Below are 12,596 nucleotides of genomic sequence, written 5' to 3'. Positions count from 1 at the left end.
GACCGATAATAAAGGGTTTACTTCCCTGATTGGAGATTCCATCTTTTCATCACTGGTGACGATCTGTGGAAGGGAACAGACAACATTGGCTCCTTCCCTTTTGATGTACTATTCTACCAGCTCTTTTGTAAGGTACTGTTGTCCTTGGTATTCCTGAGAAACCTCCCCGACTCTTCTCTTTTCAGTCGGAGAACTTTCCTCCTATCAACGCTCTTTGTGGCGCCTTCTTTGGACAACCTTACTGCGGCTGCCAAGGAGACCATATTTACATATTTATTATGTTAGTGTCAAACAGATACCAAAAAGCACTGGTTTGTTTGACCAATCACAACTATTTTAACACACACTTTCAGGAGTCGGATGTTACCAACAATGATTTTTTTCCAAGAGCATTACATGAAAAAATTGACATTATATACAAGAAATAACTATTTTAATAACAATCTGGAATGCACATCTTCATAACCGCGGCAGTCCCATCGATATCACTCAGTGTATTTCCCAAGAATATCGGAGTCTCGAATTAGGAAATATTCCTTGTCATCCAATAGAACTTTGGTACCTCCATATTCTGGCAGTAGAATCTTGTCACCGACTTTAACACTTACTGGTTGTATTTCCCCGCTCTTTCCTTTTGAGCCTGCTCCAATTGCCATCACGGTTGCCTGCAATACTTTCCCTTGAGATTTTTCTGGAAGCATTATTCCTCCTTTCGTCACAGTCTCAGCAGCAAATCTCTCAACCAGAACACGATCAAAGAGTGGAAGAAATTTCTTAAATGCCTGACCTGCCATGGTGCTGCTGCCAAGGAGACCACTGCATATGTTGAAAGTCTGCTAGCATATTTGCGCTGATTAACTTTGTTATTCAGCGTATTAGCGTGATATTGGCATCCCTGCTGCAGTTCGCTTGAGGAGCTGAGGTAGTTGTTTTCTTCATGCCTTCACGCCTCTTCAAATAACAATTGCAGTTTGCAAGGGGCGATGAGGTAGTTCATTTCCTCAAGCCTTCAGGCCTCTTCAAATAACAGCCACCGCCACTGCCACATTTGCGAGCCCAGGAGGCACGCTGAGGTGATTTTCTCATTTTCCTTGCGTGCTTCCTCCGCATTCTCCTCTTACAACGATAACCTTTCTGGTCATCGTAAAGGTGCCGCAGCGCTGGTTTCTCTTCACGCATTGTCCCCTCACCTCCATTTTGCCTTGCCTCTCCTCAGACTTTCAGTCACCCTCCATCCGCCTTCAGCTTTCTGCTAAGGCGTGGTGATTGTCTTGGGGCGGGCCTAGGTGGAGCTCTATCTCTTGTCATCTCCTTGGGGGCGGCGTCTTCCCGTTCAACGCTTATGGAAGAGTATTCAGGGCAATTATAAGCATACCATGCTGCTGTGTACACTTTCCGGTGACACGCACACCTCAGCAAGAAGTTCAATTCAAAGCGTACCAATCTGCTGCGTGCACTTTCTGGTGATACACACACCTCAACAATAAGTTCAATTCAAAGCGTACCATTCTGCTGTGTTTGCACTTTCCGGTGACACGCACACCTCAGTACAAAGTTCCTCTACATATAAGTGCATCATTTCACAGTGACACGCTTACCTTGTTATCATCTTGGTGCATTTGCATATACTATTACCACTTGTCTTCTACGGCATCATTTCACGGTGACACGCACACCTTGGGGCATTGATGCACTTTTCACCAGCGTGTCACTGTTCACCTTGGCAGAGTGTTATTTCACGGTGACACGCACACCAATTCTCTTCATAATTTTCCAGTGTGCAGCATAACGTTGATTCTTTCATTATTCTGGAACCTTATTTACAGAGTTCATTTCACAAGAGTCATTTTGTTCATTCTGTGTCTCCACTGCATATTCTAGTTTCTTCATATTTAACATAATTCTTCCTGTATATTTTGCTTCTCGTTATTCCATTTATTGTTATGATGGCTGCCGCAAGTATGTCCCAACCTGCACCATTATTGAATGAATTTGGTGAACCCAACATTCCATGGAAGGAATGGGAGAAAATGTTTGAATCATACCTTATAGGAATTGGGGGAGAAAGATGTGGTGCCTTAAGGAAACAGCACATCCTATCACACAGTTTGGTACCTGATGGTAGGAAGATATTTGAAACATTACCAGAACCTGAGGATGACACAGATGAAGAGGAGGATGAAGATACTACAAATTCACTTTGGTGACAAAAAAAACATAGTGCTGGAAAGACATAAGTTCTTCAGTCGTTCTCAAGGCAAGCAAGAAAGCATTTCTACTTATGTAGCAGCACTCAGAGGTCTCAGCAAACTATGTGAGTTCCATGATCTGAATGATACCTTAATCAGAGACCAACTGGTACATTGTACAAACAATAAGGAAATTCAGAGAAAGTTGTTACAAAAACAACCTATCCTTCAAGAGGCCATTGCAATAGCCATCTGTATAAAGGAAATAAATTCTCCAGATTCCAATGATAAAGTGGCAGAAATTACTAACTTAGAAGCGGAATCAGAAGTTTGCAAAATAAAGAATGATCCTTGCAAAACAAAGAATGATAATTGGCGCAATCAAACAGGAGACTAAGAAAATGTCAAGTTTAAATGCTTTTGCAGTGGGAGCAGCAATCATTTAGCCAATAACCCCAATTGTAAAGCCAAATCAGCTGTGTGCAGGAAATGCAACAAAAGGGGTCATCTAGCACGAGTTTGCGGGAGTTTTCCAAGGAAAACTTGGGGAAATGGTGCCTCTGATGACAAAACACAAGTCAAGAAAATCATGCTACAAATTAATGAAATTGATAATGAAAACCCCTAAAGGTATCCTGAATGCAATGTATCCATTGACGGCAAAGCTGTAAGAATGTTTGCAGACTCATGCTCTCCTTTCACTCTGGTGAACTTTTCGGACTTTAAATCCATCTTAGGTAAAGAACAAGATAAGTTATGTAAAGCATACATTTCACCTAATGGATACAATAGAGACCCCATACTGATGAAAGGCATGATCCAATCCCTTATCTCCTTTAAAGATCATTCTACAGTGGGAAAAGTATATGGAGTAGAGAACGGATATAATTTATTAGGATGCAACATCAAAGAGAACTGGGCATTAAACTGAACCCTAATGTTCCGGAACAGGTTTTAGCCGTAAATCCTTCAAGCAACAGCAAACACATTGCAAATGAATTCCCAGAGGTTTTTTCAGAAGATTTAGGTTAACTAAAGACTTTCAACGCAACATTCAATTAAAAAATAATGCTAAACCAGTGATACATAAGACTAGACACATACCTCACCTTATGAGGGAACCCCTGAAAAGAGAGTTGTCAAGATGAGAAAGGTTGGACATTATACCACCCATTGATTGCTCGGAATGGGTTACCCCATTGTTATCGCAAAAAAAACCCCACAGCCAAGACATTAGAAAGTGCATTGAATTACGCGACCTAACCAACAACATCTGGGTAGAAAGACACCCGTTACTCCGCATCCACGAGATTTTAAGCTCTATGGGGGAGGCCACCTGTTTCAGTTTTCTGGATTTCTCCATGGCGTATCATCAAGTAGTGCTACATCCAGATTACAGAAGACTCACTGCATTCACTACTCCCATGGGTACATGCATGTTCCGTAGCATGCCATTTGGATTGGCCTCTGCGGCATCAGTCTTTCAGAAAATTATGCAACATGTCTTAGAAGGTGTACCCAAGACATTATGTTTTCAAGATGATGTGTTGATTTACGGGGCCACCGTTGATGAACACAATAAAAACCTGAAGCAAGTCCATTCCAGATTCAAGAGTGTAGGACTCACATTAAAGAAAGAAAAATATCAGTTAGATGTGGAAGCAGTGGAATATTTGGGGCACTGCATTTTGAAGGAAGGCTTTAAACCAAAATACTGCCTGCTAGAAACAGTGAAAGATGCTCTAGCACCTACAAACGAAGATAAACTTAAGTAATTTTTAGGGCTGGCAGAATTTATGGCAAAGAATGTAGGTCATTTTGCTGATCCAACCTGAGAGAACTCACAAAGAACCACATATACTTTCAGTGGTCGAACATCAAGCCTCGTTCTCAAATGTAAAAAATTCCGTTCTTTCAGCTCCATGCTTATGCAATTTTGAACACAATCGCAAAACTATACTTACGACTGACGTGAGCATGAAAGGCCTTAGGAGCTACCCTCTTCCAAATAATTGATGGCACGGAGAGAATTGTTGCATTTACCTCATGTACCCTCACTAAAGCGGAAGTGAACTACTCTGTAGTAGAAAGGGAAGCCCTAGCATGTTTCTGGGGTGTAAAACATTTTAAATTCTTCCTATGGGGCATTCAATTCTGCATACACACGGACCACAAACCCCGAATTTTCATGTTCAATCCTAAAAATATTTCTTGCAACACCCCCCGCATAGCCAAATGGATCCTTGGGTTAGAGGGTTTCTACTTTAGGATGGAATATGTTCCGGGTATTCACAATTCTGAAGCAGACTTCCTTTCAAGAAGCCCTTTAGATAAGGAGGAGCAATTTGACACCCCTGAGTACCCCATTCTTCAACTTAATCTCACCACCATCACTTCGCAAGAATGGTCAAATGGAATGAGCAAAGACGCCACAGTGACCCAACTCCCAACTCTTAACTTACACAGTACAGGGTTGGCCCACTTCCTCTGATTCGTTAAGTGAAGACATCAAGAAATTCTGGGAGGTTTGTCATGAGCTCAATATTGAGCAGTGAGTCCTAGTTAGAAATGACAAAATAGTACCACCTGAACCTCTGAGATACAAAATTGTTGATCTTGTACATGAGGGTCACCTTGGCAGAAGTTTAACTAAAGCTAGGCTGTGTGAACACTACTGGTTTCCCAACATGGACTTGATTGTGAAAGACAAGGTAAAGAACTGTTTAACGTGTGCCAATAGTGATAAGTCAAAAATAACTAGGAAGGCACCCATCTCCCCTGTATCAGTACCAGACAAACCATGGGAGAAGATTGCCCTTTACAGATCCACCATAGAGTCCCACAATCAGGCTCCACACAACTTGCCTATGATGCAGAGAATCCGCAAAGCACCAAATTGGTAAGAAGACTAGGGGTGGGCGGAATTTGCGAAAGCGACTTTCGCAAATTATCGCGAAAATGTTTAAAATCTCCGCAAACACGCAGAAATATCGCGAAGATGCAGAAGTTTTTTTCCCGCCCGTTCGCGGTATTTTCTGCATGTTCGCGGCTCGCCAACTTACCCATGCGGTAGCTTGCGGGCGCGGCCATCTTGTTTTCACTCTTCTCGCGGTGCATGATCGCGAGAAGAAAGACGTGATCGCGCGACGCATGACGTCACTGCGGGCGCGAACTGTCGCGAGACAGCGCAAATGGCTAAAAACAATACAGCATCTCATGGAGAACGCGACCGGATCAAGAAAACTTGTCGGCGAACGCAGGGATTCAGGTAAGGCGATCGCGCGCGCGCGAGAATGTATTATTTTACAGCGCGAGCAAGAAACACATTATCGCAAAGCTGCGGAAACCGGAAATTTTGACATTTTCGCGCTCTCCGCGGAACGCGAAAATGTCAAATTATCGCAATTTCCGCGAACGGAACAAAATTTTCGCCCAGGCCTAAAGAAGACTATGTCATGTCCAAATGATCGTTCCTTGTTTTGTTCCACTCTTATTTTCATTATGGTGTCTAGCTTTCAGAAATGTATGGGTTTGGTAGGGTTTCCCAGCGGGCCGACAAGCACAGGACTAAAAACCCGGGTGACACCCCTTGTAAAACCAGGCCTATTTGTGATAAGCAATTTTGATGTTGCCTCAATAGGTTTTTGGGCCTTTGCCCGTCACGGGTACTTGGGCCCCACACATGAGTGAGGCACCATTTTTATCAGGAGACCTGTGGGAATAATGGGTGGTAGGAAATTTGTGCCAGCCCAGTGATGCCACAACTTTCCCACACACAAATGTGTGGAAAAAGTGATTTTTTTCAGCTAAACTTGAGGTGTGCAGGGAATTCTGGGTAAGAAAACTTTGGTGGATCCACGCAAGCCATACCTTCCTGAAATACCCCGGGTGTCTAGTTTTCAGATATGTGTGGGTTTGGTAGGTTTCCCTAACTGACCATCGAGCACGGGGGCAAAATCCCAGGTGACCCACTTGCAAAACCATGTCGTTTTGTGACAGGCAATTTTGATGTCGCCTCAATATGTTTTGGGCCTTTGCCTATCATGGGTACTTGGGCCTCCCCCATGAGTGAGGACCATTGTTATCGGGAGACCTGGGGGAACGCTGGGTGGTAGGAAATTTGTGTCAGCCCAGTGATGCCACAACCTTTCACACAAAAATGTGTGGAAAAGTGATTTTTTGGTTAAATTTGAGGTTTGCAAGGGATTCTGTGTAAGAAAATGTTGGGGGATCCATGTAAGCCATACCTCCCTAGCATCCCCCGGGTGTCTAGTTTTCAAAAATGTATAGGTTTACTAGGTTTTCCTAGGTGCCGGAAGAGCTAGGGTTCAAAAACTACAGCTAGGCATTGTGCAAAAAAAGTGTCATTTTTCACTGTGAAAATGTAGTTTGTCCACCTTCCGTTTTGGGCCGTTTCCTGTCACGTGCACTAGGCCTACCCACACAGGTGAGATACTATTTTTCTTGGAAGACTTTGGGGAACGCTGGGTGGGTGGAATTGTGTGGATCCATGCAGATTCCAGAACTTTCCACCACAGAAAAATGAGGAAATTTCATTTTTGGACAATTGTTTAGGTTTGCAAGGGATTCAGGGTAACAGAACCTGGTGAGAGCCAGTTAAGTCACCCCATCCTGGATTCCCCTGGGTGTCTAGCTTTAAAAAAATGTATAGGTTTGCTAGGTTTCCCTATGTGTCAGCAGAGCTAGGGTTCAGAAACTACAACTAGGCACTTTGCAAAAAAAGGGTCATTTTTCACTGTGAAAATGTGGTGTGTCCACCTTCCGTTTTGGGCCATTTCCTGTCCCGGGCACTAGGCCTACCCACACAAGTAAGGTACATTTTTTCTCGGAAGACTTTGGGGAAGGCAGGGTAGGTAGAATTTTGTGGATCCATGCAGATCCCAGAACTTTCCACCACAGAAAAATGAGGAAATTTCATTTTTGGACAATTGTTTAGGTTTGCAAGGGATTCAGGGTAACAGAACCTGGTGAGAGCCAGTTAAGTCACCCCATCCTGGATTCCCCTGGGTGTCTAGCTTTAAAAAAATGTATAGGTTTGCTAGGTTTCCCTAGGTTTCGGCAGAGCTAGGGTTCAAAAACTACAGCTAGGCACTTTGCAAAAAAAGGGTCATTTTTCACTGTGACATTGTGGTGTGTCCACCTTGCGTTTTGGGCCGTTTCCTGTTGCGGGCACTAGGCCTACCCACACAAGTGAGTTTTAATTTTTCTCGGAAGACTTTTTGTGGATCCACGCAGATTCCAGAACTTTCCACCATAGAAATTTTAGGAAAATGTGTTTTTTTTACAATTCTTTAGGTTTGCAAGGGATTCTGAGTAACAGAACCTGGTGACAGCAAGTCAAGTCACCCCATCCTGGATTTCCCTGGGTGTCTAGTTTTTAAAAATGTACACGTTTGCTAGTTTCCCCTAGGTGCCGGCTGAGCTAGGATTAAAAAACTACAGCTAGGCACTTTGCAAAAAAATTGTAATTTTTCACTCTAAAAATGTGGTGTGTCCACCTTGCGTTTTGGGCCATTTCCTGTTGCAGGCACTAGGCCTAGCCACACAAGTGAGGAACCATTTTTCTCGGGAGACTTAGTGTAACACAGAATTGTAGAGCAACTGTTATTACCTATTGACTTTCGATGCATTTCTCCCTTCCAAATGAAAGACAATATGTAAAAACATAAGTCATTTTGAAAAAGGACCTATAATTCTCATTACTAGTATGGGTACTCCTAATTTCGGAAATGTGCAAATATCTACTGTTTCTAAACTCTATATTTTGTTCCCATTTCAGAAATAAATAGGTGTCTATCATACCAATTTTTCCATGTATACATTTCCCCAAAATAATTGTTATATACCCGGTACATAATAAAAAAACATTGCAAGACGCTGCTCAGTTATTTGCTCTGGGTTCGTAGGGTTCTTGGTGAACCTCCAACTCATATATATCCCCACAACCAGAAAGATCCAGCAAAATTAATGGTATATTGCTTTCATACAGGTGAAAACGTTGACACAAATTGCCGTTTATTTCAACTAATTTTCACTTTTTCCTATATTTAACTGTTAGTTCCTATGAAGAAACCTTGAAGGATCTACAAAAATGACCCCTTGCTGAATTCAGAACTTTTTCTAATTTTCTAAAATGTATAGCTCTCCAGAATCCATTATAGCTTTCATACACATTTCTACCATTAACTGGAAGGAGGTTGAAAACACACACAAAGCAAAAATAGGCTATGTCCCAGAAAAAAGCCAAAACTGTGTAAAAAAATGTGATTTTCTAACAAAAGTCTGCCTGTCCCTGAAAGCAAGGAAGATGGTGATTTCAGCACCACAGCCCCTTTTTTGGTACCATTTGCAGGGAAAAAAAACAGATCATCAACAGATGCTTTCATCTGGAGCCCTTTTTTCAATTAAAAAAAAAAAAAAATGTAGCCTTATTTTTGCTACTTTCTGGGTCCACTCCAAGAGAATCAAAAAACCCTGGGTACCTTTAGAATCACAATCATGTTGGAAAACAAGGACGCAAATTTGGCATGGATACCTTATGTGGTCAAAAAGTTACAGGGGCCTAAGCGCAAACTACCCCAAATAGCCCAAAAAAGGCTTAGCACGGGGGGAAAAGGCCTAGCAGCGAAGAGGTTAAACACGATGGCGGACAAGGAAGGAGTTTTAAACCAAGGAACTAATCAGACTGGTGAGGTTGATGCAGATGCAATAGAAATTGCACCCAAAGTAAGACAAACTTTAACAGTAAAACTACTCAAACATGGGTTACAACCCAGAGGTGATAGAGGCGCACAAAGATTTCAAAACAGAGGTATTCTACTCATGGGTTATATTCCCATCAGCCAATGCTGTAACAAAACCCTTTCATTATTATATACATGATGACATTCCGGCGGTCTACTCTCCTTTTGAGGAGACTGAGATTCCACTTACTTTCCAGGAACATATTTTCTGGTTTAATTGCGTCCTACCCCACATAAAAACAAGAGCAATGCTTGGTCCTTTAGGGATTCCAGGAGCAACATGGCCGATATTAGCGACCTATGCACCACATCCAGACATTGACACAATGCCAGGTGATTAACTGCTTGTTCAACACAAAGAGTTGATAAAACCTCTCAGAAACATGACACACTTTGTCTTAAGGACACAAGCGGTCCAACCAACAGTAATTACGCCAAATCCAGCTACTACACAGAGCTCAGGTACTAAAATTAATCCACAAACATTACTCACGGTAATGGGCAAAGTGCCCACAAAACGTGAACACATTCGTTTCTGGGTAGCTCAGAAAATTACCCAGTTAGAAGCAGTATTCCCAAATACCACACCATTTGAAAAACACAGAATGTTAACAATCTGTTTGGCCATGGGGATTACACCACAGTTAGAGGATTGCATCTCTTGGGGTACATTCTTTGCTGCCATATATACCAGAACTCATGGTATTCCTTCATTAACAGTAGGACCAGATGTTAAGACAAATACAAAATGACTATGGAGCAGAACCTGCCCTAAACTTAGGGATGAAGTTGTTAAACAACAATGACCCGGTATCAGCCATAATACTAGCTAACATTAAAGGGGAAGCAGCATCAGTGGCAATCCGCCAACGTCTAAGGGAGTTCCCTCCATTAGAAAAGGAGAATGAACTACCCAAAATAATTGACACTGCATATGCAGAATTAGGCAGGGATAGTTTTGGTGGAAAAGCTTTAAAATCTCCACTACAGGGCAGTCCTGATAAGGACAATTCAACCTCAGGAATAGGGATAATATCAGGAAACCTGACAAGCATCAGGATACTGATACACAATTCTCTTGTTCCTTTCAGGGCTTGAAGAAAGGCTCCGAAAGAGAAGGACGGTTAGAACACAGAGAGGAGTTCACACAGTCCAGAGACAAGCAGCACGCTCAAGACTTTACTTCTAAAAAAGAAGATAAGCAAAATTCAAAACCTCAATTTCAGAAAAAGAAAGTTGCTGGTCTGAAAATCAGACATGCCCAGAATTCTGAGGACACAACTTCTGAATGGGGAATGGGCTCTGACGATGCAAGACAGTGTGACGAAGTAACAATAGCTTGCCTGAACCTGAAGGAATTTGTGGTGACAGCGGAGTTGAATGATTACAGCACAGTGAAAACACCAGACACCAGGGTGAGCGTAGTACATACGTTATTTGAAATAACACTCTGGATGGAGGGGGACAAGCCCAGGAAAGTAAAATGTATTTTTTGGAAGAACTTATCATTCGGTTATGACATCCCTTTAGAAGAACAAGATTGGCCGCCTGCATTCATAATAGAGTGCCACAGGGGAGAAAGTGTAACTTTTCCTGCATTTTCCAACCACGTTCCCGTTCACCTTAAACATACATATGCACAGGAGTGGGCAGTAGCCCAAGCCCCGGCATTGTACAAAAATCATGCAGGGTGGGATGAGAACTCAACCTACAACGTGATCCCATTAAAGGTTTCACCTAATGCTCAGAGGCAATACCCAATAAAGCAAGAAGCTAAAAAACAGGTCAGGGAGATCTTAGATCAACTTGAATACCAAGGGGTCATTGAAAAATGTACCTCTTCAATGAACAATCCTTTGTTTCCCATTTCTAAACCAGACAATACAGATCATCTAGTATTACATTATAAACATTTAAACTCATGCACAAAGACATTTGCTGTCCAAAATGCACACAGTGCCGCATTAATAAATAACATTGTGCGCAAAAAATACGAAACCACACTCGATATCTCAAAGGATTTTTCTGCCAAAATATAGCAACTGAAAGCAGGTATCTAGCAGCCTCCAGTGCGTTAGAGTCCCAACAGCAATTTTGTCGACTCACCCAAGAGTACAAAATAGCCCGGGGTATTTTCTGCAAGAGTAACAGAGTTACTTCAAAAATTTGATAAAGAAGCGTTGTCCTATGTTGATGATGTTTATCTGACAGATGACGACTTAGAGAGGCACTTGACCAGGGTAAGCACCATTATAATGGGATTTGTTGCAGAAGACTATAAGTTCAACTTTAAAAAGTCAAAAATAGCCCACCTCAATGTCTTATTTTTGGGATATGAGTTGTCAAGTGAAGGCAAAAGTCTGGCAGCTAACTTTTTAGAAAAGTGTGCCCTGCTACAGCCTCCAAAATCATTGAAAAGTTAAAAATCAATACTAGGATTTCTAAATTTCGGCAGAACATACATTTTAGATTACACACAAAGGGTAAAATCTTTCTAGGAATTAATCAAACCTGACTTTTCAGCTAGAGATTGGACACAAGAACATACTAATATGCTTTGTTTACTCCAGGAAGACATGATTGCTTCCAAACACTTACAAATACCAGTAAATGTAAGCCACTTAGTGACCCGAATCATTGCGTGTCAAAGCAGGTAAACCTACTTGACCTTTAATGAGGGAGAAACTGTACCTATCCCTTACAAATCACACCTGTACACAAATGCAGAAATGCATATAATTTCAGCAGAAAAAATACTGACAGCCATTCAGACTGCGGTAGTAAGAGAAAGAACACTGGCTCAAGGAAAACATATCATTGTTGTGACTCCAGTACCAGCTTTTGAAGCTGTTACAAAAGCCAGCATCCCGAATACGAAAGCGTTACATCCAAGATGGATACAATGGGCTAAATTAATTTCTGCAACAGATGTTGAATACAGGTTTGATCCCAATTTAAAAACGCAGGCATTCCTGCAATATGAACAAAAATATACTCTACCAAATGAAATCTTGCCTCTTTAACAGTATGAATATATAATTTACACTGACGGATCTGCTCAATCAGTGATAGAAAGTAAGCAGCCATATTTTTCGGCATGTGTAATCGTTAAAGGTCTCATGCGTGATGGCAAGTTCCATCCTAGCTGCACAAAGACGCAATCTCTAGGAGACTGCATGGCTCAGTTGGCAGAATTAAAAGCACTGATACTGGCACTTGTAAATACGGATCAAAAATTCCCCACACTAATCGTGTGTGAATCTTTTTACTGTGTACAGTCGTACAATGAGTACTTACAGCATTGGGAACAAAACAGGTTCAAGGATGTAAAAGGTGGCACAATTAAGCACAAAATGCTATGGGAACAGGTAGCGGAATCGAAATCCGAGTTACAGAGGACTCACGTGATCCATACACTGAGTCATCAACGTGATGGCATTCAAGTTGAAGGGAATTCATTGGCTGATGAAGCCGCAAAGGGGGCTGTACGCCCAGCTTCTGTATCTTTGCTGACTCATTCTAAAACAAGACTAGATGGAGATATAATGGTAGCTCTCATAGCATCACGCAAGTGCAGCACAGCAGTACCTAAAACATTTCTACTCAAATACTCCTACAAATTTGATGCACAAAACATTCCATA

The 12,596-nt window shown here is 41.9% G+C and overlaps 1 protein-coding gene across 1 annotated transcript; it reads right to left on the bottom strand.

The window, feature by feature from the left end:
• Positions 1 to 273: 273 nt before the first annotated feature.
• On the bottom strand, positions 274 to 803 carry LOC146863729 (10 kDa heat shock protein, mitochondrial). The gene has a single exon (XM_085640674.1). It carries the CDS (start codon positions 792 to 794, stop codon positions 486 to 488), a length of 309 nt encoding a protein of 102 aa, XP_085496800.1. The 5' UTR covers positions 795 to 803; the 3' UTR covers positions 274 to 485.
• Between the last annotated feature and the right edge of the window lie 11,793 nt (positions 804 to 12,596).

This window comes from Triturus cristatus, chromosome 2_1 (assembly GCF_964204655.1).
Source record: "Triturus cristatus chromosome 2_1, aTriCri1.1, whole genome shotgun sequence".
Classification (NCBI taxonomy): Eukaryota; Metazoa; Chordata; class Amphibia; order Caudata; family Salamandridae; genus Triturus; species Triturus cristatus.
The sequence above is the reverse complement of the archived record's forward strand: the minus strand, read 5'-3'. Positions and strand labels throughout refer to the sequence as shown.

What these genes read in the sequence shown, in the direction of transcription:
- LOC146863729 (XM_085640674.1), bottom strand. Translation starts at nt 794, where the DNA reads ATGGCAGGTCAGGCATTTAAGAAATTTCTTCCACTCTTTGATCGTGTT.